This window comes from Dendrobates tinctorius, unplaced genomic scaffold (assembly GCF_039654945.1).
Source record: "Dendrobates tinctorius isolate UK_male_01 unplaced genomic scaffold, ASM3965494v1 ptg000162l, whole genome shotgun sequence".
In the NCBI taxonomy this organism is placed as follows: domain Eukaryota; kingdom Metazoa; phylum Chordata; class Amphibia; order Anura; family Dendrobatidae; genus Dendrobates; species Dendrobates tinctorius.
In genome coordinates, this window is record NW_027361829.1 from 12,718,164 (window position 1) to 12,743,840 (window position 25,677).

A 25,677-nucleotide genomic window follows, 5' to 3' on the forward strand; every position below is an offset into this window, starting at 1 on the left:
ATAAGCGAATCACGTATATTGCTTGGTATTTTGTAACACAGAAGGAATGGGTTACGAAACTCTGGGATTTCAGGATGAGCCGAAGATATTTAAACCCCAATATTTTCTTATTGTCTAGTGTAGAATATTCACATATGGGTGATAGGCGTGAACAAAAGGTACTCTCTCCTTCACTTGTGTACGCTGTGTCATTTGTGTGTTTAACCCCTTCACTACCAAGGGTGGTTTGCACGTTAACTCCCGGGCCAATTTTTACAATTCTGACCACTGTCCCTTTATGAGATAATAACTCTGAAACGCTTCCATGGAGCTCGGTGATTCTGACATTGTTTTCTCGTGACATATTGTACTTCATGTTAGTGGTAAAATTTCATTCAAATAACTTGTGTTTATTTGTGAAAAAAACGGAAATTTGGCGAAAATTTTTAAATTTCGCAATTTTTCAACTTTTTATGCCCTTAAATCACAGAGATACAGCACACAAAAAACTTAATAAGTAACATTTCCCACATGTTTACTTTACATCAGCACAATTTTGGAACCAAAATTTTTTTTTGTTAGGAAGTTATAAGGGTTAAAAGTTGACCAGCGAGTTCTCATTTTTACAACACCATTTTATTTTAACGGACCACATCACATTTGAAGCCTCTTTGAGGGGTCTATATGATAGAAAATACCCAAAAGTGACACCATTCTAAAAACTACACCCCTTAAGGTGCTCAAAACCACATTCAAGAAGTTTATTAACCCTTCAGGTGCGTCACAGGAATTTTTTGAATATTTAAAAAAAAAAAAAAATGAACATTTAACTTTATTTCACAAAAAAAAAAACACTTCAGGTTCAATTTTTTTTATTTTACCAAGGGTAACAGGAGAAATTGGACTGCAAAAGTTATCGTGCAATTTGTCCTTAGTACACTGATACCTGATATGTGGGGGGGAACCACTGTTTCCGTGCATGGCAGAGCTCAGAAGGGAAGGAGCGCCGTTTGATTTTTTCAATGCAAAATTGGCTGGAATTCAGATCGGATGCCATGTCACGTTTGGAGAGCCCCTGATGTATCTAAACAGGGAAAAAACCCCACAAGTGACCCCATTTTGGAAACTAGACCCCCCAAGGAACTTATCTAGATATGTGGTGAGAACTTTGAACCCCCAAGGGCTTCACAGAAGTTTATAACGTACAGCTGTACAATTAAAAAAAATCATTTTTTCCACAAAAATGATCTTTTCACCCTCAATTCTTATTTTTCCAAGGGTAACAGGACCCCAAAAGTTATTGTGCAATTTTTCCTGGTACGCTGATACCCCATATGTGGGTGTAAACGACTATTTGGGCGCATGGCAGAGCTCGGAAGGGAAGCAGCGCCATTTGACGTTTTTGGCTGGAATTGAGATCGGACACCATGTCGCGTTTGGAAAGCCCCTGATGTACCAAAACAGCGGAAACCCGTCACAAATGACACCATCTTATCTTATGTGTGGTGAGCACTTTGAAGCCCCAGTGCTTCACAGAAGTTTATAATGCCCGGGCGTGAAAATAAAAAAAATCTTATTTTTTCCACAAACATGATCATTTAGTCCCCAATTTTATTTTCCCAAGGGTACCAGGAGAAATTGGACCCCAAAAGTTGTTGTCCAATTTGTCCTGAGTACGCTGATACCTCATATGTGGGAGAAAACTACTGTATGGGCACATGTCAGGGCTCGGAAGGGAAGTAGTGACGTTTTGGAATGCAGACTTTGATGGAATGGTCTGCGGGTGTTATGTTGCCTTTGGAGAGCCCCTGATGTACCTAAACAGTGGAAACCCCCACAAATGACACCATTTTGGAAACTAGACCCCCTAAGGAACTTAGATAGATGTGTGGTGAACACTTTGAACACCCAAGTGTTTCACAAAAGTTTATAACGCCCTGGCGTGAAAATAAAAAAAAATCATATTTTTTTCCACAAAAATTATATTTTTGCCCCCAAATTTTTATTTTCCTAAAGGTAACAGGAGAAATTGGACAGCAAAAGTTGTTTTGCAATTTGTCCTGAGTACGCGGATACCCCATATATGGGGGTAAAACACTGTTTGGGCGCATGGCAGAGCTTGGAAGGGAAGGAGCACCATTTGACTTTTTCAACGCAGAATTGGCTGGAATTGAGATCAGATGCCATGTTGCGTTTGGAGAGCATGTGATGTGCCCAAACAGTGGAAACCCCCCAATTCTAACTCCAACCCTAACCCCAACACACCCCTAACCCTAATCTCAGCCCTAACCCTAGCCCTAACCCTAATGGGGAAAATGGAAATACATTTTTTAAATTTTATTATTTTTCCCTAACTAAGGGGGTGATAATGGGGGGTTTGATTTACTATTTATGGCAGGTTTTTATGTTTGGCAGCTGTCACACGCTAAAAGACGCTTTTTATTGTAAAAATAGTTTTTTGATCACCACATATTGAGAGCTATAATTTTTCCATATTTTGACCCACTGAGTCATGTGAAGTCGTATTTTTTGCGGGACGAGTTGACGTTTTTACTGGTATCATTTTCGGGCACGTGACATCTTTTGATCGCTTTTTATTCCAATTTTTGGGACGCAGAATGAACAAAAACCAGCGTTTCATGAATTTCTTTTGGGGGGTGCGTTTACACCGTTCCGCGTGTGGTAAAATTTATAAAGCAGTTTTATTCTTCGGGTCAGTACGGTTACAGCGATACCTAATTTATGTCTTTTTTTATGTTTTAGCGCTTCTATGCAATGAAAACAATTTTATATAAAAAATAATTATTTTTGCATCGCTTTATTCTGCGAGCTATAACTTTATTTTTTCACTGATGATGCTGTGTGGTGGCTCGTTTTTTGCGGGACAAGATGACGGTTTCAGCGGTACTATGGATATTTATATGCGTCTTTTTGATCGCGCGTTATTGCACATTTTGTTTGGCGGTATGATAATCACTATTTTTTGCTTCGTTTTTTATTTTTATTTTTTAAGGGGTTCGCTAAAGAGGTTAACTAATGGGACAGTTTTATAGGGCGGGTCATTACGGACACGGTGATACCAAATATGTGTACTTATATTGTTTTTTTTTTATTTCCAAAAAATGAATTAGGGAATATATATTTTTTTTTTTAATTTAGCGATTTTTTTTTAAATTATTTTTACACTTTTTTTTTTTTTTTTTTTTTAACTTTATTACATTGTCCCAGCTGGGACATCACTGTCCTGTGACGGATCGCTGATCTGTCACATCACAGATCACTGTGACAGATCAGCAATCTGTCACAGGCAGTGCAGAAGGCTTCCTCCTTGCCTGCGCTTTGCAGGCATGAGGAAGCCAGCTCCTTGCAGGCCCCCGAAGGTCCCCGTCGCCATATTGGATCCGGGGACCTGCAGGGAAGGAGCCCCCCGCAGCAGCGCTGCATATTGCGCTGCTGTGGGGGGGCTCAGGGAAGCACGGAGGGAGCCCACCTCCCTGCCGATGCTTCCGTTTAACCCCCGGTATACCGCGATCGTGTTTGATCGTGGTGTGCCAGGGGTTAGCGTGTTGGGGGCGGTCCGTGACCGCCCGACACATTGACACCCGGCCGCGATCAGCGGCGTTCACCACGTGGGCGCCGCTGATCGCTATGACGTAATATTCCGTCCATGGGAATTAGGTCCCAGGTCACATGGACAGAATATTACGCCCATTGTAGGAAAGGGGTTAATGCATCAGCTAAAATTGTATGGGGGTAACCACGTTCTACAAACTTGAATTGCATCTGTTTGAGCTGTAATTCACATTTCTCAGAGACTATTCTTTGTACTCTTTTGAAGTGTGATTTGGGGATGGCCTTTTGATGGCAGGTGGATGTAAACTGGTAAAATGCAAAAGGCTGTTACGATCCGTGGTCTTGGTATACAGGTCGGTACTAAGCTTACCCTTGTCATCTTTTATGACCATCGTGTCCGGGAAGCTGACACATTTTACGCTACTGGTAATAGTGAAGGAAAGACATGCCGAGGTAGTGTTAAGAGTATCAAATAAGGTGGTTAAGGTCTCTTGGGGACCCTGTTATGATTGAGTCACCGTAGGGGGCAAAAACAGAAATGCTAGCTAAGTCCAGAAAACCAGAGAGGTTGGCAGCTATCGGATTGCAGACCCCTGATCCTATCCACAACAACTAACAGTAGCCGTGGGGGGTTCCTACGATGCCCTAGACCCCTCGATCACAGCCGGAGAATTAAATAGGCCTAAAGAAAGAAAGGGGAAATCTAAACTGCCCCAGAGCAGACCCCAAAGCAATAGGCAGCCCCCAACATATGACGGTGAAGCAAGATGAAAACACTAACACAGACAGAAAGATAGACTGAGCAAAGACGGGGCCCCAAGCTAACTAGGTAGGAAAGGACAGGAAGGCTGCTGTCTGCAATCCGTGAAAAACCCTATGAAAATAAGAGCCAACAGACTGACAGTGAAAAAGGCCCTGAAGACGCTAGGCTTCAAAATGCTATGTCAGTACTCAGGAATATTCTGAAGACAGAGCAACCGGCAAAAGGAGATTCAGCTCACCCCAGCAGGGAATGGCAGAATCCAGAAAAGCAAGGAAAACAAAAACAAACACAAATGCTAACAGGCAAAGCAGAAAACTTAGCTTTAGAGGAGCAGGAATCAGACTGGTGTCCTAGAAGTCCACAGAGAAATCACCCGCAGGGCAGAAGGGCTTCGGCAGCCTTATATCCAGTCCGTGACTCCACTCAGCCAGTCATCCTCATTAGGCTCAGGTGCCTGATAATCAGGCTCATTACTTTCCTTTACCAGAATAGGGAGTTCACCAGACCTCAGTGACGAAGGGGAAAATGAACTCACAACAGGACCTGTCCAGATGCAAAATACATCATCGATGTACCTTTTCCATATGGAGCAGTGCTATGAGCTCATTTTCTCCTTCACCTTTGATGTCCGATGAACTCCCTCTGCTGGTGAAAGGAGGTAGTGAATTTGATTTGGATGGGAAAAACCTATCATCTGAACAGGTGGAGTGTGATTGGACATCCGGAATCTCGGAGTGGATATAAAGCCGCCGATGCCCTGCTGGGTTGCTGGTGATCCTCTCTGCTCTGAGCTCTGGCCTCCAGTTTAGTCCTCTCTACTAAAGCTAAGTTTTTGCTCTGCTATTGTTCCATGAGATTTTGTCTTTTTTACTTAGTGTTTGTGTTCAGCCAGCCCTGGTTGGGACTGGCTGAACTCCATTTTTGTCTCTGATCAGTTGATCTCTTTGCTCTGTTTTCAGAATATACCTGAGTGCTGATATAGTGATTTTGAAGTCTAGTGACTTCAGGGCCTTTTCTATCAGACGTGTTGGACATTATTTTTGGCAGGGTTTTTGCGTGATTGCAGACAGTTGCTTTTCTTTCCTGTCCTATTTAGTTAGTGAGGGCCCCATCGTTTGCTCAGCCTGTCTTTCTGTCTGTGTTTGTGTTTTCATCTGTTTTCACCGTCAATACATGTTGGGTGCTGTCTATTGCTTTGGGGTCTGCTCTGGGGCAGTTTAGATTTCGCCTTTCTTTCTTTAGGTTTATTTAGTTCTCCGGCTGTGAACGAGGTGTCTAGGACCACCGTAGGAACACCCCACGGCTACTGTTAGTTGTTGTGAATAAGATCAGGGGTCTGCAATCCGCTAGCTACCAACCTCTCCGGTTTTCTGGACTTAGCTTGTATTTTTGTTTTTTCCTCCTCCGGTGACTCATTCATAACAGAGCAGTGTGTCTGAAAAAGTGGATTAGTGTAAACCACTTCCTCCTCAAAAACAGCCATGCAACTGTTGGCGTAGGGAGGTGCCATGCTAGATCCCATGGCGGTACCCCTTGTTTGTAGGTAGAAATTGTTTTCAAACATAAAGTAGTTCCTTGTCAGAACAATATTGAGTAATGGTAAGACCAAATCCACAATTTCCACATGTATGTCGGCTCGGGTGAGTAGGTTATCTACACAACGTATGCCCCTATCATGTGGAATTGAGGTATACAGGTCCCTTACGTCAAAGGAAACAAGTATAGCCCCTTAAGGTAGAGGACCCAATTCTCCATTTTTTTTTTTTGAGAAAGTCACCTGTGTCCAAAAGGAAGGAGGGTGTATCTTTAATCAAGGGTGTGAGGATTTTCTCAATAAAGATAAATAATGGGGACAAAATGGAGTCCGTGGACGCCACTATAGGACGACCTGGGGGATTTTCCAAATTTTTATGAACCTTCGGCAAGGTATAAAACACAGGAGTCATGGGGTTTGTTTTAGTTAAGAACTCTACTGTCTTGGTATCTATTACTTTACGGTGGCAAAAATTTGTTAAGATATCATGTATCAGGTCTCTAATGGCTGGTTTGGGATCCCTCTCTAATTTGGTATAAACCGTTGAGTCATTGAGATGGCGATAAATCTCCTTCGTATAACTGGACTTGTCCATCACCACAATGGCACCACACTTGTCAGCGGGTGTGATGATTATACTCCTATCAGATTGTAGTGACTGTAAGGCTTGGAAGTCAGATGAGTCCAAATTGGAAGGACAATGGAGTTTATGGTTATTCATATCTTGTTTCAATTAGTTAAACGATGTGTTAACAAAATCAAGAAAGGTCTCCAATGCGTGTGAACTGCGTGGGGGAATAAATGGACTTTTGGGACAGAGGCCAAGGTTAGCTGCAGATATGAGACACAGGTCAATACGAGGAGATGGATGTGCAGGATCTACTGTATTGTTTTTAGCGAAGAAGATTTTGAGTCTTAGAGACCGGTAGAATCACTGCAACTCCATGTCCATCTTAAATGTATTGAGATTATATGAAGGACAAAAAGACAAACATTTCGTAACAGACAATGTTCGGCTATACTCAAGGCTCTAGATGAAATAATTATAACAAGTGGGTCTGATTTTAGGTCCTCAACATAACTTTCAACTTCAGGCTCTAAGACCAAGCAACAGGATCACACTATCCCGGCTGGGGTCGTTTTTTAGAACAAAGGAGGAGAACACCACGTGGAAGAGGATTTACCGAGAGAGAGGAAAGAAGAGATCCCAACTTAAACATTCGGTCTCAGGTACAAGCCCACCTGCCATCAAAAAGGCCATCCCCAAATCACACTTTAAAAGAGTACAAGGAATAGTCTCTGATCCTGACAAATGTGAACTACGGCTCCAACAGATGCAATCCAAGTTTGTAATTTTTTGCTGATGCATTAAACACACAAACGACACAGCGTACACAAGTGAAGGAGAGAGAGTGTACCTTTTGTTCACACCTTTCATCCATATGTGAACATTCTACACAAGACAATAAGAAAATATTGGGGTTTATTATCTTCGGCTCATCCTGAAATCCCAGAGTTTCGTAACCCATTCCTTCCGTGTTACAAACGACCAAACAATATACGCGATTAGCTTATTAGGGCTGACATAGGTCCCACTGAAAAGACTTCCATACAGAGATTTTTACAAACTCCAAAAACAGGCACTGACCCTTTGTCTTCAGTCCATCCGTGCAATAATGTACAGAAGGGTAATGCATTCTTCCATCCACACTCGGGCAAAAAATACCCTGTCAAAGATTTTGCAACTTGCGACACCAGATATGTAGCTTATCTCATTAAATGCCCCTGCGGGCTCCTCTACGTGGGCGAAACAACTCAGGCCATCAAGGATAGGATAAGTAAGCACAAGTCCACAATCAGGTGCAAAAACCTACTTCTCCCCCTGCCCCATCATTTCCACGAGTTTGGACATAGTGTCTCACAATTAAAATTACAAGTCATAGAGCACGTCCCAGCCCCTAGACGTGGGGGTGACCGCATCAGGATTTTAAAATAACACAAATCCTATTGGATTCATGAGTTGCAAACTTTAACCCCGAAGAGTCTAAACAGGGACTATGACCTATTGTCATAGGTCATTATAGAATGCTGTAGATAAGCCCTGAAAGGCAGTGGCCGTATCTTAGAGAGGCTAAAACAGGTGACAGGTGCACTTTAACCCCTTCACGACCAATGACGCAACATAGGCGTCATGAAACCTGGTTCAAATCTGACCAGTGACGCCTATGTGGCGTCATGACTTCAAAGCCCCCCTGCGGGTCGGGTGACCAGGGTCACTGAAAGGTCACCTGACCCGCAGATACAGGGGGCTTTGTAATTCACCACAGGGGGCGTGGCTTCGCCCCCACGTGGCTACGATCGCTCTGATTGGCTGTTAAAAGTGAAACAGCCAATCAGAGCGATAGTAATATTTCATCAATGAAAATTGATGAAATATTACAATCCAGCCATGTCCGACGCTGCTGTAGCATCGGACATGGCTGGAGACACCGATTCCACCCCCCCCCACCGGCGATCGCCCCCCCGCAACTGAATGACAGCGGCGATCTGCCGCCGCTGTCATCATCTGCCCCCCTCCCATTCCCTCTGCTCCCCGCCAGCCTCCGATCCCCCCCTCACCCCCCCGGTACCTCCGGTGTCCCCCCGTCCCTCCCGGTGTCCCTCGGGTCCGGATGATGGGCGCCGCCATCTTTGAAAATGGCGGGCGCATGCGCAGTGCGCCCGCCCGAATCTGCCGGCTGCAGATTCCATTCTTTCATTTTGATCACTCTCACAGTGATCAAAATGAAAGAAAAAGTAAATAAACCCCCCGATTATCACCCCCATAGGTAGGCAGAACTAATAAAATAAAGATAATCTATTTTTTTTTTTTTTCATTAGGGTTAGGGTTAGGGTTGAAAAGAGGGTTAGGGTTAGGGTTGAAAAGAGGGTTAGGGTTGAAAAGAGGGTTAGGGTTAGGGTTGAAAAGAGGGTTAGGGTTGAAAAGAGGGTTAGGGTTGAAAAGAGGGTTAGGGTTGAAAAGAGGGTTAGGGTTGGAAAGAGGGTTAGGGTTGGAAAGAGGGTTAGGGTTGGAAAGAGGGTTAGGGTTGGAAAGAGGGTTAGGGTTGGAAAGAGGGTTAGGGTTGGAAAGAGGGTTAGGGTTGGAATTAGGGTTAGGGTTGGAATTAGGGTTAGGGTTGGAATTAGGGTTATGGTTAGGGTTGGGATTAGGGTTCGGGGTCTGTTGGGGTTAGGGTTATGGTTAGGGTTGGAATTAGGGTTAGGGATGTGTTGGGGTTAGGGCTGTGGTTAGGGGTGTGTTGGGGTTAGGGCTGGAGTTAGAATTGAGGGGTTTCCAATGTTTAGGCACATCAGGGGGTCACCAAACGCGACATGGTGCAACCATTGATTCCAGCCAATTTTGCGTTCAAAAAGTTAAACGGTGCTTCCTCCCTTCCAAGCCCCGACGTGTGCCCAAACAGTGGTTTACCCCAACATATGGGGTATCAGCGTACTCAGGAAAAATTGCACAACAACTTTGGGGGTCTAATTTCTCCTGGTACCCTTGGGAAAATAAAAAATTGGGGGCTAAAAAAATATTTTTGTGGAAAAAAATTTTTTTTTAATTTTCACGTCTCTGCGTTATAAACTTCTGTGAAGCACTTGGGGGTCCAAAGTGCTCACCAGGCATCTAGATAAGTTACTTGGGAGGTCTAGTTTCCAAAATGGGGTCACTTGTGGGGGGTTTCTATTGTTTAGGCACATCAGGGGCTCTGCAAACGTAATGACGACCGCAGACCATTCCATCAAAGTCTGCATTTCAAAACGCCACTACTTCCATTCCGAGCCCTTACGTGTGCCCAAACAATAGTTCCCCCCCATATATGGGGCACCAGCGTACTCAGGACAAACTGTACAACAACTTTTGGGGTCCAATTTATCCTGCTACCCTTCTGAAAAAAAAATTGCTAGCTAAAAATCATTTTTTTTGAGGAAAAAAAAATATTTTTTATTTTCACGTCTCTGCGTTATAAACTTATGTGAAGCACTTGGGGGTTCAAGGTGCTCACCACACATCTAGATAAGTTCCTTAGGGGGTCTAGTTTCCAAAATGGGGTCACTTGTGGGGGGGTTCCACAGTTTAGGTACATCAGGGGTTCTGCAAATGTAACATGATGCCCGCAGACCATTCCATCAAAGTCAGCATTTCATAATGTCACTACTTCCCTTCCGAGCCCCGACGTGTACCCAAACAGTGGTCATCCCCCACATATGGGGTATCAGCGTACTCAGGACAAACTGGACAACAACTTTTGGGGTCCAATTTATCCTGCTACCCTTGTGAAAAAAAAAATTGCTAGCTAAAAATCATTTTTTTTGAGGAAAAAAAAATATTTTTTATTTTCACGGCTCTGCGTTATAAACTTCTGTGAAGCACTTGGGGGTTCAAGGTGCTCACCACACATCTAGATAAGTTCCTTAGGGGGTCTAGTTTCCAAAATGGGGTCACTTGTGGGGGGGTTCCACAGTTTAGGTACATCAGGGGTTCTGCAAATGTAACATGATGCCCGCAGACCATTCCATCAAAGTCAGCATTTCATAATGTCACTACTTCCCTTCCGAGCCCCGACGTGTACCCAAACAGTGGTCATCCCCCACATATGGGGTATCAGCGTACTCAGGACAAACTGGACAACAACTTTTGGGGTCCAATTTATCCTGCTACCCTTGTGAAAAAAAAAATTGCTAGCTAAAAATCATTTTTTTTGAGGAAAAAAAAATATTTTTTATTTTCACGGCTCTGCGTTATAAACTTCTGTGAAGCACTTGGGGGTTCAAGGTGCTCACCACACATCTAGATAAGTTCCTTGGGGGGGTCTAGTTTCCAAAATGGGGTCACTTGTGGGGGGTTCCACAGTTTAGGTACATCAGGGGTTCTGCAAATGTAACATGATGCCCGCAGACCATTCCATCAAAGTCAGCATTTCATAATGTCACTACTTCCCTTCCGAGCCCCGACGTGTACCCAAACAGTGGTCCCCACCCACATATGAGGTATCAGCGTACTCAGGACAAACTGGACAACAACTTTTGGGGCCAATTTATCCTGCTACCCCTGTGAAAAAAAAATTGCTGGCTAAAAATCTTTTTTTTTTGTGGAAAAAAAAATATTTTTTATTTTCACGGCTCTGCGATATAACCTTCTGTGAAGCGCTTGGGGGTTCAAGGTGCTCACCACACATCTAGATAAGTTCCTTGGGGGGTCTAGTCTCCAAAATGGGGTCACTTGTGGGGGGTTCCACAGTTTAGGTACATCAGGGGCTCTGCAAATGTAACATGACACCCGCAGACCATTCCATCAAAGTCAGCATTTCAAAATGTCACTACTTCCCTTCCGAGCCCCGACGTGTGCCCAAACAGTGGTTCCCCCCCACATGTGGGGTACCAGCGTACTCAGGACAAACTGGACAACAAATTTTGGGGTCTAATTTATCCTGGTACCCTTGTGAAAATAAAAAATTGCGCACTAAAAAATAATTTTTTGAGGGGAAAAAATTTTTTTTTATTTTCACGGCTCTGCGTCATAAACTTTTGTGAAGCACTTGAGGGTTCAAGGTGCTCACTACACATCTAGATAAGTTCCTTAGGGGGTCTAGTTTCCAAAATGGGGTCATTTGTGGGGGAGCTCCAATGATTAGGCACACAGGGGCTCTCCAAACACAACATGGTGTCCGCTAACGATTGGAAGTAATTTGCATTTCAAAAAGTCAAATGGCGCTCCTTCCCTTCTGAGCCCTGCCGTGTGCCCAAACAGTGGTTCCCCCCCACATATGGGGTACCAGCGTACTCAGGACAAACTGGACAACAAGATTTGTGGTCCAATTTCTCCTGTTAGCCTTGTGAAAATTAAAAATAGTGTGCTAAAAATCATTTTTGAGGAAAAAAAAATATTTTTTATTTTCACTGCTCTGTGTTATAAACTTTTGTGAAGCACTTGGGGGTTCAAAGTGCTCCCTACACGTCTAGATAAGTTCCATAGGGGGTCTAGTTTCCAAAATGGGGTCACTTGTGGGGGAGCTCCAATGTTTAGGTGCACAGGGGCTCTCCAAATGCGACATGGTGTCCGATAACGATTGGAGCTAATTTTCCATTCAAAAAGTCAAATGGTGCTCCTTGCCTTCCGGGCCATGCCGTGCACCCAAACAGTGGTTTATGACCACATATGAGGTATCTGTGCACTCAGGAGAAATTGCTCAACAAATTTTAGGATCCATTTTATCCTGTTGCCCATGTGAAAATGAAAAAACTGAAGCTAAAAGAAAATTTTTGTGAAAAAAAAGTATTTTTTTTTTTACAGATCAATTTGTGAAGTACCTGGGGGTTCAAAGTGATCACTATGCATCTAGATAAGTTCCTTGGGGGGTCTAGTTTCCAAAATGGGGTCACTTGTGGAGGAGCTCCAATGTTTATGCACACAGGGGCTCTCCAAACACGACATGGCAACCGCTAAATATTCCAGCATATTTTCCATTCAAAAAGTCAAATGGCGCTCCTTCCCTTCTGAGCCGTGCCGTGCGCCCAAACAGTGGTTTATGACCACATATGAGGTATCGTTGTACTCCGGAGAAATTGCCCAACAAATTTTAGCATCCATTTTATCCTGTTTCCCATGTGAAAATGAAAAAATTGATGCTAAAACAAAATTTTTGTTGGAAAAATTAAAATGTCCATTTTTTCTTTCCACATTGCTTTAGTTCCTGTGAAACACCTGAAGGGTTAATAATCTTCTTGAATGTAGTTTTGAGTAGCTTGAGGGGTGCAGTTTTTAGAATGGTGTAACTTTTGGGTATTTTCTGCCATATAGACCCCTCAAAGTGACTTCAAATGTGAGGTGGTCCCTAAAAAAATGGTTTTGTAAATTTTATTGTAAAAATGAGAAATCGCTGGTCAACTTTTAACCCTTATAACTTCCTAACAAAAAAATATTTTGTTTCCAAAATTGTGCTGATGTAAAGTAGACATATGAGAAATGTTATTTATTAACTATTTTGTGTCACATAACTCTCTGGTTTAACAGAATAAAAATTCAAAATTTGAAAATTGCAAAATTTTCTACATTTTCACCAAATTTCTGATTTTTTGACAAATAAATGCAAAAATTATCAACCTAAATTTACCACTAACATGAAGCCCAATATGTCACGAAAAAACAATCTCAGAATCGCTAGGATCCGTTGAAGCGTTCCTGAGTTATTACCTCATAAAGGGACACTGGTCAGAATTGCAAAAAATGGCCTGGTCATTAAGGTCAAAATAGGCTTGGTCATGAAGGGGTTAAGTACAGAATTGACATTTTTTGTTTCAGGTTTTCTTTCCAATTCCCTCCTCTAGGTGCGTCTTATGGTCCTATGCGTCTAGTAGTCCGAAAAATACGGTATATGTTATAAGGGACCTCAGCTAAAGTTTAGTGGCTCAGTCGCATAGCAAATAATCAAATTTATCAGCATGCAACAGTGATCCAATATGCATTCACTCTAAATACTGAGTATATGATGCCTTAATATACATTTTAATAATTCTAAGCACAAAAAAATTTACCAGGGTATATATAAAATACTATTTTTTTTTTTTTTAAAAATCAATTTTATAATCATATTTATTCCCTCTTTCCTTTCCCTACATTAAATAAATACCGAATATACTCCTGTATAAGCCGACCCGTGTATAAGCCGACCCCCCTAATTTTGCCACAAAAACTGGGAAAACTTATTGACTCTTGTATAAGCTTAGGGTGGAAAATGCAGCAGCTACTGGTAAATCTCAAAAATAAAAATAATTGCGACATCAGTAGGTTAAATGTTTTTGAATATCCATATTGAATCAGGAGCCCCACATAATGCTCCATACAGTTCATGATAGCCCATATAATGCTGCACAAAGGTTAATGGCCCCATAAGATGCTCCATAGAATAATGTGCCCCCTATAATGCTCCATAAAGGTTATGGCCCCATATGCTGCCCCATAGACTATGCCCCCATATGCTGCCCCATAGAATATGCCCCCATATGCTGCCCCATAGAATATGCCCCCATATGCTGCCCCATAGAATATGCCCCCATATGCTGCCCCATAGAATATGCCCCCATATGCTGCCCCATAGAGTATGCCCCCATATGCTGCCCCATAGAGTATGCCCCCATATGCTGCTCCATGGAATATGCCCCCATATGCTGCTCCATGGAATATGCCCCCATATGCTGCTCCATGGAATATGCCCCCATATGCTGCTCCATGGAATATGCCCCCATATGCTGCTCCATGGAATATGCCCCCATATGCTGCTCCATGGAATATGCCCCCATATGCTGCTCCATGGAATATGCCCCCATATGCTGCTCCATAGAATATGCCCCCATATGATGCCACTGCAAAAAAATAAAAAAATGCCATACTCACCTCTCCTGCTCAGGACCCGGCACCTGTGATATTCACCTGTCTGGGGTCCATCGCTGCTCACCACTGTCTGCGAGTCCTCTGTCAGTGACTGTTCAGCCAAAAGAGGGCGCGGTGCGCACTAACCAAGTCACCGCGCCCCCTGCTGGCTAAACATCACGGACACAGGAAGCAGCAGATGGCGGTGAGCAGCGTGGGAACGAGGACAAGTGAATATCGCTATACTCACCCATCCTGGAATGACTCTGCAGCCTCTCTTATCCACTGTCTCCCTTCCTGCCTTCAGCGGTCACGTGATACCGCTCATTACCACTCACGAATATGCGCATATTCATGAGTTTAATGAGCGGTACCACGTGACCACTGAAGGCAGGAAGGGAGACAGTGGAGAAGCGAGGGGCCTGCATTGAGTGCCAGGACGGGTGAGTATGATCTGTGACACCCACGCCCCCCTCCCCCGCTGACCCCCAGGTATATGACACACAGCTCTGCAACACACTATACATTACCACATATTGCAGTTCCTATTCGGTACGGAGGCTACATAAGCTAAGCAGCTGAAGGACCTTCCACACAAGTAACTAAAGGACCTTCCACACAAGTAACTAAAGGACCTTTCCTAGTGTTCTTGCATACTTTTCAGTCAGACACACTAAAAATAGAAAGACAGGCTTGTCTCCTTTTGAAGTCCTGTTTGGTAGTGCGCCAAAGACTGGTCTGTACTTTCCACAGGTGCTACAAATGCAACGCGATTCTATGACAGCCTATGTCCAGACTTTGCAGAAAAGACTTAAAGGGGTTGTCCGGGCTTTTCACATAATCTCAGTATATATCTGGGCTGCAGAATTATGACAATAAGTAATTTACTTTCTGTCTCTAGTTTGCACGGTTTTCTAGATATTCTGAACAGAACGTCCAAGGGGGGGGGTGTTATGGCATTGAAATGAGAACTAGTCGTAACCTCCTACTCTACACATGCCCTCTATAGCAACAACCCCACCTTCCATAGCTACAGGCCCTCCCCGTCCGCATGAAGCAGCCCTCATCACAGCCCCCAGATAACCATTGCTGACGAGGGAAGCTAGTGTCCACACTGAGGGTAGATGGGCAAAGCAAATAGAAAGCCCCCGTATGGGTACTAAACCCATGAGACAGTAGCGCCTTTGTGGACACCAACTGACCCTGTTGTAAAAGGTTATACCATTTACAAAAGGGGGAAGAAATTGATATAGAAGGGTGAATGCTTTTCCTCCTGGTTCTAGAATTTGTTCCTATATTGTTGTAGCCTTATAGTTCTCTGATTCAAAGATTTTATACTTCTTATATCATAAGCAATGTTTTCAAGAGTCTGCAAGAACATGTTTTGGGTACATGGTAAATAAAGGTCTTCATGACCTGGGTAACAGAGGACTACATGCGCTACATTGCTGTAAATGGTATAAAATACTGCTTCTTGTGTAAACAAACAAGAAAAGTGACTTGCTCACAACCAGTGTGCATTCTTTTCTCAGAGCTCATTACCAGGGGGCGTAATCTCTTAACTCGGCCTCACTGGTGATCCGGCATATCTGACTTTGGGTATGGGCGCACGTTGCGGATTTGCCGTTGTAAAATTTCTGCGTGGATTCTGCCTCTCTTGGCAGAAACCGCAGTTGAAAATCCATGCGTTTTTTTATGCGATTATCTCTGCAGATTTGTCTGCGGATTTGCAAGCTAAACAAAAGATACACTCACTGGCCACTTTATTAGGTACACCATGCTAGTAACGGGTTGGACCCCCTTTTGCCTTCAGAACTGCCTCAATTCTTCGTGGCAGAGATTCAACAAGGTGCTGGAAGCATTCCTCAGATTTTGGACCATATTGACATGATGGCATCACACAGTTGGCGCAGATTTGTCGGCTGCACATCCCTGATGCGAATCTCCCGTTCCACCACATCCCAAAGATGCTCTATTGGATTGAGATCTGGTGACTGAGGAGGCCATTTGAGTACAGTGAACTCATTGTCATGTTCAAGAAACCAATCTGAGATGATTCGAGCTTTATGACATGGCGCATTATCCTGCTGAAAGTAGCCATCAGATGTTGGGTACATTGTGGTCATAAAGGGATGGACATGGTCAGCAACAATACTCAGGTAGGCTGTGGCGTTGCAACGATGCTCAATTGATACCAAGGGGCCCAAAGAGTGCCAAGAAAAAATTCCCCACACCATGACACCACCACCACCAGCCTGAACCGTTGATACAAGGCAGGATGGATCCATGCTTTCATGTTGTTTACGCCAAATTCTGACCCTACCATCCGAATGTCGCAGCAGAAATCGAGACTCATCAGACCAGGCAACGTTTTTCCAATCTTCTACTGTCCAATTTCGATGAGCTTGTGCAAATTGTAGCCTCAGTTTCCTGTTCTTAGCTGAGAGGAGTGGTACCCAGGGTGGTCTTCTGCTGCTGTAGCCCATCTGCCTCAAAGTTCGACGCACTGTGCGTTCAGAGATGCTCTTCTGCCTACCTTGGTTGTAACGGGTGGCAATTTGAGTCACTGTTGCCTTTCTATCAGCTCGAACCAGTCTGCCCATTCTCCTCTGACCTCTGGCATCAACAAGGCATTTCCGGCCACAGAACTGCCGCTCACTGGATTTTTTTTCGTTTTCGGACCATTCTCTGTAAACCCTAGAGATGGTTGTGCGTGAAAATCCCAGTAGATCAGCAGTTTCTGAAATACTCAGACCAGCCCTTCTGGCACCAACAATCATGCCACGTTCAAAGGCACTCAAATCACCTTTCTTCCCCATACTGATGCTCGGTTTGAACTGCAGGAGATTGTCTTGACCATGTCTACATGCCTAAATGCACTGAGTTGCCGCCATGTGATTGGCTGATTAGAAATTAAGTCTTAACACACAGTTGGACAGGTGTACCTAATAAAGTGGCCAGTGAGTGTATATTATTTAACAAAAAAAAAAAAAAAAAAAAAAGAATTGTGATGTCATTTCCTTGTTCAACCTCTTCTACATTCTCCTTTGAAGACCATAATATCATTACATACCAATGTTTAACCCCTAAAAGACCACCGATACGCCTTTTAACGGTTGTCGTTAAGGGTACTTAAACCACAGGGCCATTAATTCACGGCGGTGTGGAGTAAGTAAATAGCGCCCCCCAGCGTCGGATTTTCTCCGGGGTTTTGGCTGCCCCGGGAGAACATGAATCGGGTCTGTTTTTATCGACCCTGCTTTTGCGATCGCCATTATTAACCCTATAACGGCGATCGCAAAAAAAGCCGCGATTTTGCCTTTAATTTCTCTCACCTCTGATGTGATCGCACATCAGAGGAGAGAGAAATAGGGTCCCCGATCCCCCCCGGTACCTCTCGGTGGTCCTGGATCCCTCCTGCATCCTCCAGTTGGCGCCGCCATCTTGGATCCAGAAGAAAATGGCGGGCACAAGTGCAAGTGCGCCCGCCACGAATCTGCAGGCTCCAGCTGGCAGATTCCATTCTTTCATCTTGATCACTGTGAAACTATCACAGCGATCAAAATAAAAAAAATAGTAAATAACCCCCCCCCCCCCCCCGTTTATCACCCCCTTAGTTAGGCAAACATAATGAAATAAAGAAAATATTTTTTTCATTTTTCCATTAGGGTTAGGGCTAGGGTTAGGGCTAGAATTAGGGTTTGGGTAAGAATTGGGGTAAGAATTGGGATAAGAATTGGGATAAGAATTGGGATAAGAATTGGGATAAGAATTGGGATAAGAATTGGGATAAGAATTGAGATAAGAATTGAGATAAGAATTGAGATAAGAATTGGGATAAGGGTTAGGGGTGTGTTGGGGTTAGGGTTGGAGCAAGAATTGAGGGGTTTCCACTATTTAACCAGCTTTGGGGGTCTAATTTCTCCTGTTACCCCTTTGGAAAATAAAAAATTGAGGGCTAAAAAAATCACTTTTGTGAAAACAAGATTTTTTTATTTTCACAGCTCTGCGTTATAAACTTCTGTGAAGCACTTAGGGGTTCAAAGTGCTCACCACACATCTAGATGGCTCCTTGGGGGGTCTAGTCACTTATGGGGGGTTTATAATGTTTAGGCACATCTGGGGCTCTTCAAACGCAACATGATGCCCGCAGAACATTCCATCAAAGTCTGCATTCCATAATAGCGCTCCTTCCCTTCAGAGCTCTCCCATGCGCCCCGTACTCAGGACAAATTGCACAACAACTTTTGTGGTCCAATTTCTCCTGTTACCCTTAGGAAATTAGAAAATAGCGGGCTAAAAAATCATTTTTGATGAAAAAAGTATTTTTTTTTATTTTCACAGCTCTGTGTTATAAACTTCTGTGAAGCACTTAGGGGTTCAAAGTGCTCATCACACATCTAGATAAGTTCCTTAAGGGGTCTAGTTTCCAAAATGGTGTCACTTGTGGGGTTTTTTTTTCACTGTTTAGGCACATCAGGGGCTCTCCAAAAGCAACATGGCATTCAATCTCAATTCCAGCCAATTCTGCATTGAAAAAGTCAAACGGTGCTCCTTCCCTTCTAAGCTCTGCCGTGCACCCAAACAGTGATTTACCCCCAATTATGGGGTATCAGCGTACTCAGGACAAATCGAACAACAACTGTGGGGGTATAATTTGTCCTCTTACCGTTGTAAAAATAAAAATTTGGGGGCGAAAAGATCATTTTTGTGGAAAAAAAAATGATTTTTTTATTATTTTCACGGCTCTACGTTATAAACTTCTGTGACGCACTTGGAGGTTCAAAGTGCTCACCACACATCTAGATAAGTTCCTTAAGGGGTCTAGTTTCCAAAATGGGGTCACTTGTTGGGGGGTTTCCACTGTTTAGGCACATCAGGGGCTCTCCGAACGAACATGGCATCCAATCTCAATTCCGGCCAATTCTGTGTTGAAAAAGTCAAACGGCGCTCCTTCCTTCGCGAGCTCTGCCGTGCGCCGAAAAAGTGGTTTACCCCCACATATGGGGTATCTGCGTATTCAGGAGAAATTGCACAACAAATTTTGTGGCTCATTTTCTCTTTTAACACTTGTGAAAATAAAAAAAATTGGTTCTGAAGTAAATTTTTTGCAAAAAAAAGTAAAATGGTAATTTTTTCCTCCCACATTGCTTTAGTTCCTGTGAAGCACGTAAAGGGTTAATAAACTTCTTGAATGTGGTTTTGAGCACCTTGAGGGGGTCTACTTTTGGTTTTGTAAATTTTGTTGTAAAAATGAGAAATCGCTGGTCAACATTTAACCTTTATAACTTCCTAACAAAAAAAAATTGTGTTTCCAAAATGTGCTGATGTAAAGTAGACATGTGGGAAATGTTATTTATTAAGAAATTTGTTTGACATATCTCTCTGATGTAAGGGCATAAAAAGTTTGAACATTGCAAAATGTTCAAAATTTTCGCCATATTTCCATTTTTTTCATAAACAAACAAGTCATATTGAAGAAATTTTACCACTAACATGAAGTACAATATGTCACGAAAAAACATTCTCAGAATCAGCGGGATCCGTTAAAGCGTTCCAGAGTTCCTCATAAAGTGACAGTGGTCAGAATTGTAAAAATTGACCTGGTCATTAAGCTGCAAAATAGCTCTGTCACTAATGGGTTAAATATGTTTACAAACAAAACAAATTTAAGTGAATATAATTATACATACATACACACAGCATCATCCAGATACTCTCATTTATAAAATGGTACATAAAGAGTTAAACACACAAAATTTGCGTTAAATGAAATATCTATTTAAAAAAAAAAATTGTTCTAAATTGGGTGGGCTCCTGCGTAATTTTCATAACCAGCAGAGGGAAAGCCGACGTCTGATGTTAATATTCTGGGGAGGAGCCAATAGCTATAAAGGTTTCCAGGCAATTAATATCAGCTCACAGATGTTTGCTTAGCCTTTAATGGCTAGTTTACAGGGGAACCCCAGAAAAAAATTGACATGGGGTCCCTCTATAAAAATAAAACCAGCAAAGGCTAGGCAGACAGCTGCGGGCTGATATTAATAGCCTGGGAAGGGGTCATGTATACTGGCACCCCCCCAGGCTAAAAGCATCAGCTCTCAGCTGCCCGAGAAATGGCGCATCTTATAAATGCGCCAATTCTAGTACTTAGCCTCGCTCTTCCGAAGTGGCATTGCCTAATCCCTGAATCCCTCGATCTCCGGCAACAAAAATAAAATAAACCAACACAAATACTCCCTGTCCGACATAGTCCATTTACCGAGGGTCCCACAACGATCTCACGTGTAGAACAGTCACATCGGGAGATATGATTGCGCTACACGGCTACGGTGATACACTGACAGGAGATAATCGCTCCTGCAGTGTGTATCACAGAGTTCACCAGAGTTTGTGCTCTCACTTGAGGCACCACTATGTGAGAAAATTCTCACACAATGGTAGTGCCTTAGGGCAGCACTAGCTCTGGTGATCTTGGACGGCGGTGCGGTGATACACTGTGGGAGGATCACCACCTGTCAGTGTATTACCGGAGCCGTGTAGTGCGGTCAAATCTCCCGATGTGACCGTTCTACACGCAAATTCGTCATGGGTCGTGGGACACTCATTATTAAATGGACTATGGCGGAAAGGTAAGTATATGTTGGTTTTTATTTTTGTTGCAGGTGATCGAGGGCGTCAGGGATTAGGTGTTTGACGAGTATGAATGTGTTTTGTATTTTTTTTTTTTTTACAATTGAAAACAGTCGCCGGATGATGGGACTACTACTGTCCCATCATTGGCTCATGCCATGCTGTCACTGTTATATGTAACAGCAGACATAGCCAGAGAGGAGTAGCAGTCCCATCAGACGATGCCTGGCTACACACAGACAACCACAAATATTGTCCGCCCACACACACTTCCTCCTTCCTTTCAGGAGAGTTTTTGGTACGCAAATCCACAGCTAATCCGCAAACCATTTTACACCTGCGGTTTAGCTGCGGATTTGACTGACTCAATGTAAGTCAATGGGTGCAGAAACACTGCAGATCCGCAAAAAGAATTGACATGCTGCAGAAAAAAAAACCGCTGAGAATCAGTGAGGAATTTTTTGCAGCATGTGCACACCAATTATGGATTCCAGTTGATTAACATTGCTTGAGGTACTCTTCGCGGCTTTGATGTAAATCCACACAAAAAAAAACGCAAATCCGCAACAAAATCCGCAACGTGTGCACATAGCCTTAGTGTCAGAACGAAAACAGCCATAACGCATCATGTGATTAGTCATATGACATGAAAGGTCCTCGAGTTACTTGTGTGGAAGGTCCTTCAGCTGATCAGCTTGTACAGTCTCTGTTAAGGTGCCAATAGGCTACCTATCCTGCTTTGCAGTGATCACATAGATCAGTACAGAGAAGGAGGAGAGAGAGAGCAGCTCTCTGTGTGATGGGAAAGGATGCTGTGTCAGCATTCTTTCATCACAGGAAGCTGCCTTTGGACTATATTACGCACACACATTTAACAAGAGTTTTTCTTGTTAAAAAATGTGCCATATATAGTCCAAAAAAAAATTAGAGTAAACGATTTTCTAGATGTGTCTGCAGGATAAAATGTCTAATTAAATATGTAAAAGACAATATTGCAGTGTTCTCTACAATTATTGATCTCCTATGAAGCCCAGTCGTAGATAGACACCATAATTGTCAGTAGGGTACTTCTTCACTTTGTGTGTTACACAATTTTAAACAATTGTTCTGTTTGTATGTTCGGGGGGGGGGGGAGGGGACGAATTCCCAAACACAGACTTGAACCCTGCTTATTAATTTGCCATCTACACCCCCTTGGATAATTTACTTACCTGCTACTAATCTTACTGTACCCAAAATACCACATATAGGTCTTGTAATAGCTGATGGTGGAATGTCCTTTTTTGCTGCAAAATAAAATACAAATTATATTTAAATAGTATAACAGCAGGAATCCTACAATCCCACCACCAAAATATCCTGTAAGCTGCCATTCTTAAATATAACCAGGGCTGTGAAGTAGCAAAATTTTAAATCCTCACCCCCATTTTTATATACCCCCAATTTGGTGGGAAAATGGGGGTGCATCTTAGAATCCAAATATAGCTTACAGAGGGTGGATACGGTGGAGTGAGATCCTAAGAAGCAGGGTCGCTTCCTCCAGAAGCTGGCGGCAGTAGGAGTGGGGCGATGGGATCCAACCATTGAAACCCCTGGGAAGTGCGGGGCGCCTCCAGCAACATTTAGTGGAAGCCCGGGGGCTCATGGTATCCTTGCACCACTGAACACCCCCTCCTCCCAGGCTGGGGACTGCAGCATCGCCCCACTCCTACCATCTTCCTGCAGCAGCGGCTCTGCCTCCTTGGACTCCACCGCAGCTGCCGCCCCCCCGGTAAGCTACCATAAAAGCTCACTATAAGATGCACAACCATTTTACTAAAAAACAAAATCCTATTTTCCTCCCCAAAATATGAGTTGGTTGGTCCTCAAAATAAGGTAATTAACATTTCTAAAATTATTTACATTTCCAATGAAAATTAATAGTTTTATAGAAAATATTTTTATTTAATTTTAAACTGGAATTGGTACGTTTCTACTCTGACTCCACCCAAAACGAGCTCTGACTCAAGACTCCAAAGCCCTGGTTTTGCACAAGTTCCCCTTCACTTGTATGTGTTCCCGATAAGCGTGGAGTCTGTTTTAACACGTAGCAGACACACGAACATCTATGGGGCTGTGCAAGTCAGTTTTTCTTTTTTTTTTTTTCTTGACAGCATGGATGACAACAATTCGTACCGCAAACGGATGACATTAAGTGTGACACATATCGGAATAGAATGCAGAATAGAAATTAAACATTTTTAGGTTTTAAAGATGTGAAAAGATAGAGATAGTTAGATATGGTAATATCCCTGAGATATATAACTATTGCTTTGAGTGTGTTGCTTATAGTATGTAAAATTAACCAAATGAAGCAAAAAAAAAAAAAATATAATGATGAGCGGTCCCTCCCATTTTTGGTAACCAACAAAGGTAAAAGCAGACAGCTGTGAGCAGATATCAGCCCCCGGCCCACACGAGGTGCTCCAATACTGGTGCTTCGCTTTTGCTTTTTCCTGACTGCCCTGGTGCGTTGACAAGCGGGGTAATAGGACTTGGTGTTAATGTCAGCTGTTAACAGTCTAAAAACACAGCTGAAGTCAAAACCTGAAGTTTGGAATTGGAGAGATGTCTATCAGACACCCTCATTACGAAAGCCTCATTCACACGTTGTGGTTTTTCCCAGTACCGGAAATATCTGTACAGTGCTATCAGTGTCCCTATGTCCAAACTGTGTGGTATCCGTGTGTACCATTCGTGTGACACGTGCTAGAATAGAATGCAGAATAGAAATGCCAGCTGTATAGGTGTTTGATTATTATTCATGAGATATATAATTAGTGTCATGCGTGTGTAGTTTACGGTACATGCATTTAGGTAAAAAAAAATAAAACTGGAGCAGAGTCCCCTTTATTTTTAGTAACCAGCTAAGGGAATGCAGACAGCTGTGAATTTGTGTTGCAAGTCTGAGAAGGAACAATAACCATGGTCCTTCCCAGTTTATTAATATTATCCCGCAGCTGTCTGCTTAACCTTTGCTGGTTAATAAAAATAGGTGGGAACCGTCAATTTTTTTGAGTCCCTGCTTTTTATTAACCAGTAAAGGCTAAGCAAAAACTAAGACTAAGCTGATATTAATAGGCTGGGAAGCTCTAGAATTATTGGGCCCTTCCAAAACTAATAAAACCAGCTCACTATGGTCTGCTTTCCCTTAGCTAAGTATTAAAAATAAGGTGGACCCCCCCATGCCATTTTTTCTATTAGTTTTTTGCTAAATACATGTACAGCAAACTATATACACACCACACTAATTGATATCTTTTTATTTATATTTTTGCACATCTAACACCTAAATATTTGTAATTTCTATTTTGGTACGGGTCACACAGATGGCGCACTTTATGTCATCCATGTGCGAGACGTATTGACACCCATGCAACTGAAAAAACAAACAGATGTGGAGCCTAATAGATTTAAATGGGTCTGAGTGTGTAAGTGTCTCCAGTACATGTGATAACAGTCACCACATGTACTGCAGACACTGACGAGTGAAGGGGGCCCTAACCAGTCATTTTGATTAAAAAAAATATATATACATAGCACAGACACATACATACTTTTTTTGTGTGTGGGGGGGAAGGACTAACAGACACTTTCCCTGGTACATAAATTTATTAAAACGGAAAAAAAAATCCCAAGCAGGTCAGACATAATCCAGCGCTTCCCAAGCTCTTCCCCGAATCAGTCGTCCAAGACTATGGAGCAGCCGCCACTCCTGGCTCATGCAGTGCTACGCGAGACACGACGACTGTGAAAAGCAGTTAAGTAACACAGTGCGAGTTGGGAGTGGCTGCTAGGGAGTCTCAGAACCATTCTCTTAGGCTTACGATGATGGAGTCGGGGAACATCAAGGGAAGCGCTGGACTATGTCGGACCTGCATAGGAACTTTGCTTTCTAATAAATTAGTGAACGAGGGACAGTTTATAGATTTTAATTCTCTTATTTTATGTTTTTCAGGTTTCCATTTGTGGGCTACGTTAGATTCCCTGGACTACGTCGGACCCGCTTGGGATTTTTTTTAATAAACTGGTGAACCAACGAAAGAGTCTGGGATATCTTTTTTAATAAAGTACTTTTGAGTGTGTTTTTTTTTTTTTTGTGGTTTTAGCATCGGGTTAGTAAGATAAGATACTGCTCCATTACCAACTCCAGGGATGTCAGCTGTGTTTTTGGACAATTCACAGCTGACATTAATTCCAAGCCCTATTACCCTGATTGTCAACTCACCAGGGTAATTGGGAAGAGTGAAGGCGAAGAACCAGAATTAAAGCATCTAATGCAATGGTCCACTTCAGGGGCGGCTGCGGGCTGGTAACAGCTCACAGATGTCTGCTTCTACCTTTGCTGGTTACTAAAAATGGGAGGGACCCCAACGTCTTTTTTTTTTTTCATTTATTTGGTTAAAACATGTACTGTAAGCAACACATGCAAGGTACCGATTCTATACCTCACGGATATTTATCCATCATCTATTACCTCATACCTAACAATCTCTAACTTGGCACATCTTTAAACACATAAAAATGTTTAATTACTATTCCGGTATGTGTCATATGGACAGCACACATATGCAAGTATCTGCATTCAGTGTGAGTTATATGTTGGCGCAGCAGACAAGTTTTCGAGGCAAAGCTGCTTCAGAAAACACAGTTTTCCTGAGGCTGCTTTACTGTTGCTGTTAGGCTAGTTTCATATTTGCGGTTGAGTCCACAGCGTATCGTCCGCAAACGCATGTTAACGCA

The 25,677-nt window shown here is 42.9% G+C and overlaps 1 protein-coding gene across 3 annotated transcripts in view; it reads right to left on the bottom strand.

Annotated features, from left to right (window-relative positions):
* The window catches only part of SACM1L (SAC1 like phosphatidylinositide phosphatase), a 449,760-nt gene that overhangs the window by 323,562 nt on the left and 100,521 nt on the right, over positions 1–25,677 (bottom strand). For all 3 annotated transcript variants that reach the window (XM_073549855.1, XM_073549857.1, XM_073549856.1), the window contains one exon: positions 22,107–22,181. In XM_073549855.1, coding sequence (XP_073405956.1) covers positions 22,107–22,181 — 75 coding nt within the window. The remainder of the gene's footprint in view (positions 1–22,106; positions 22,182–25,677) is intronic.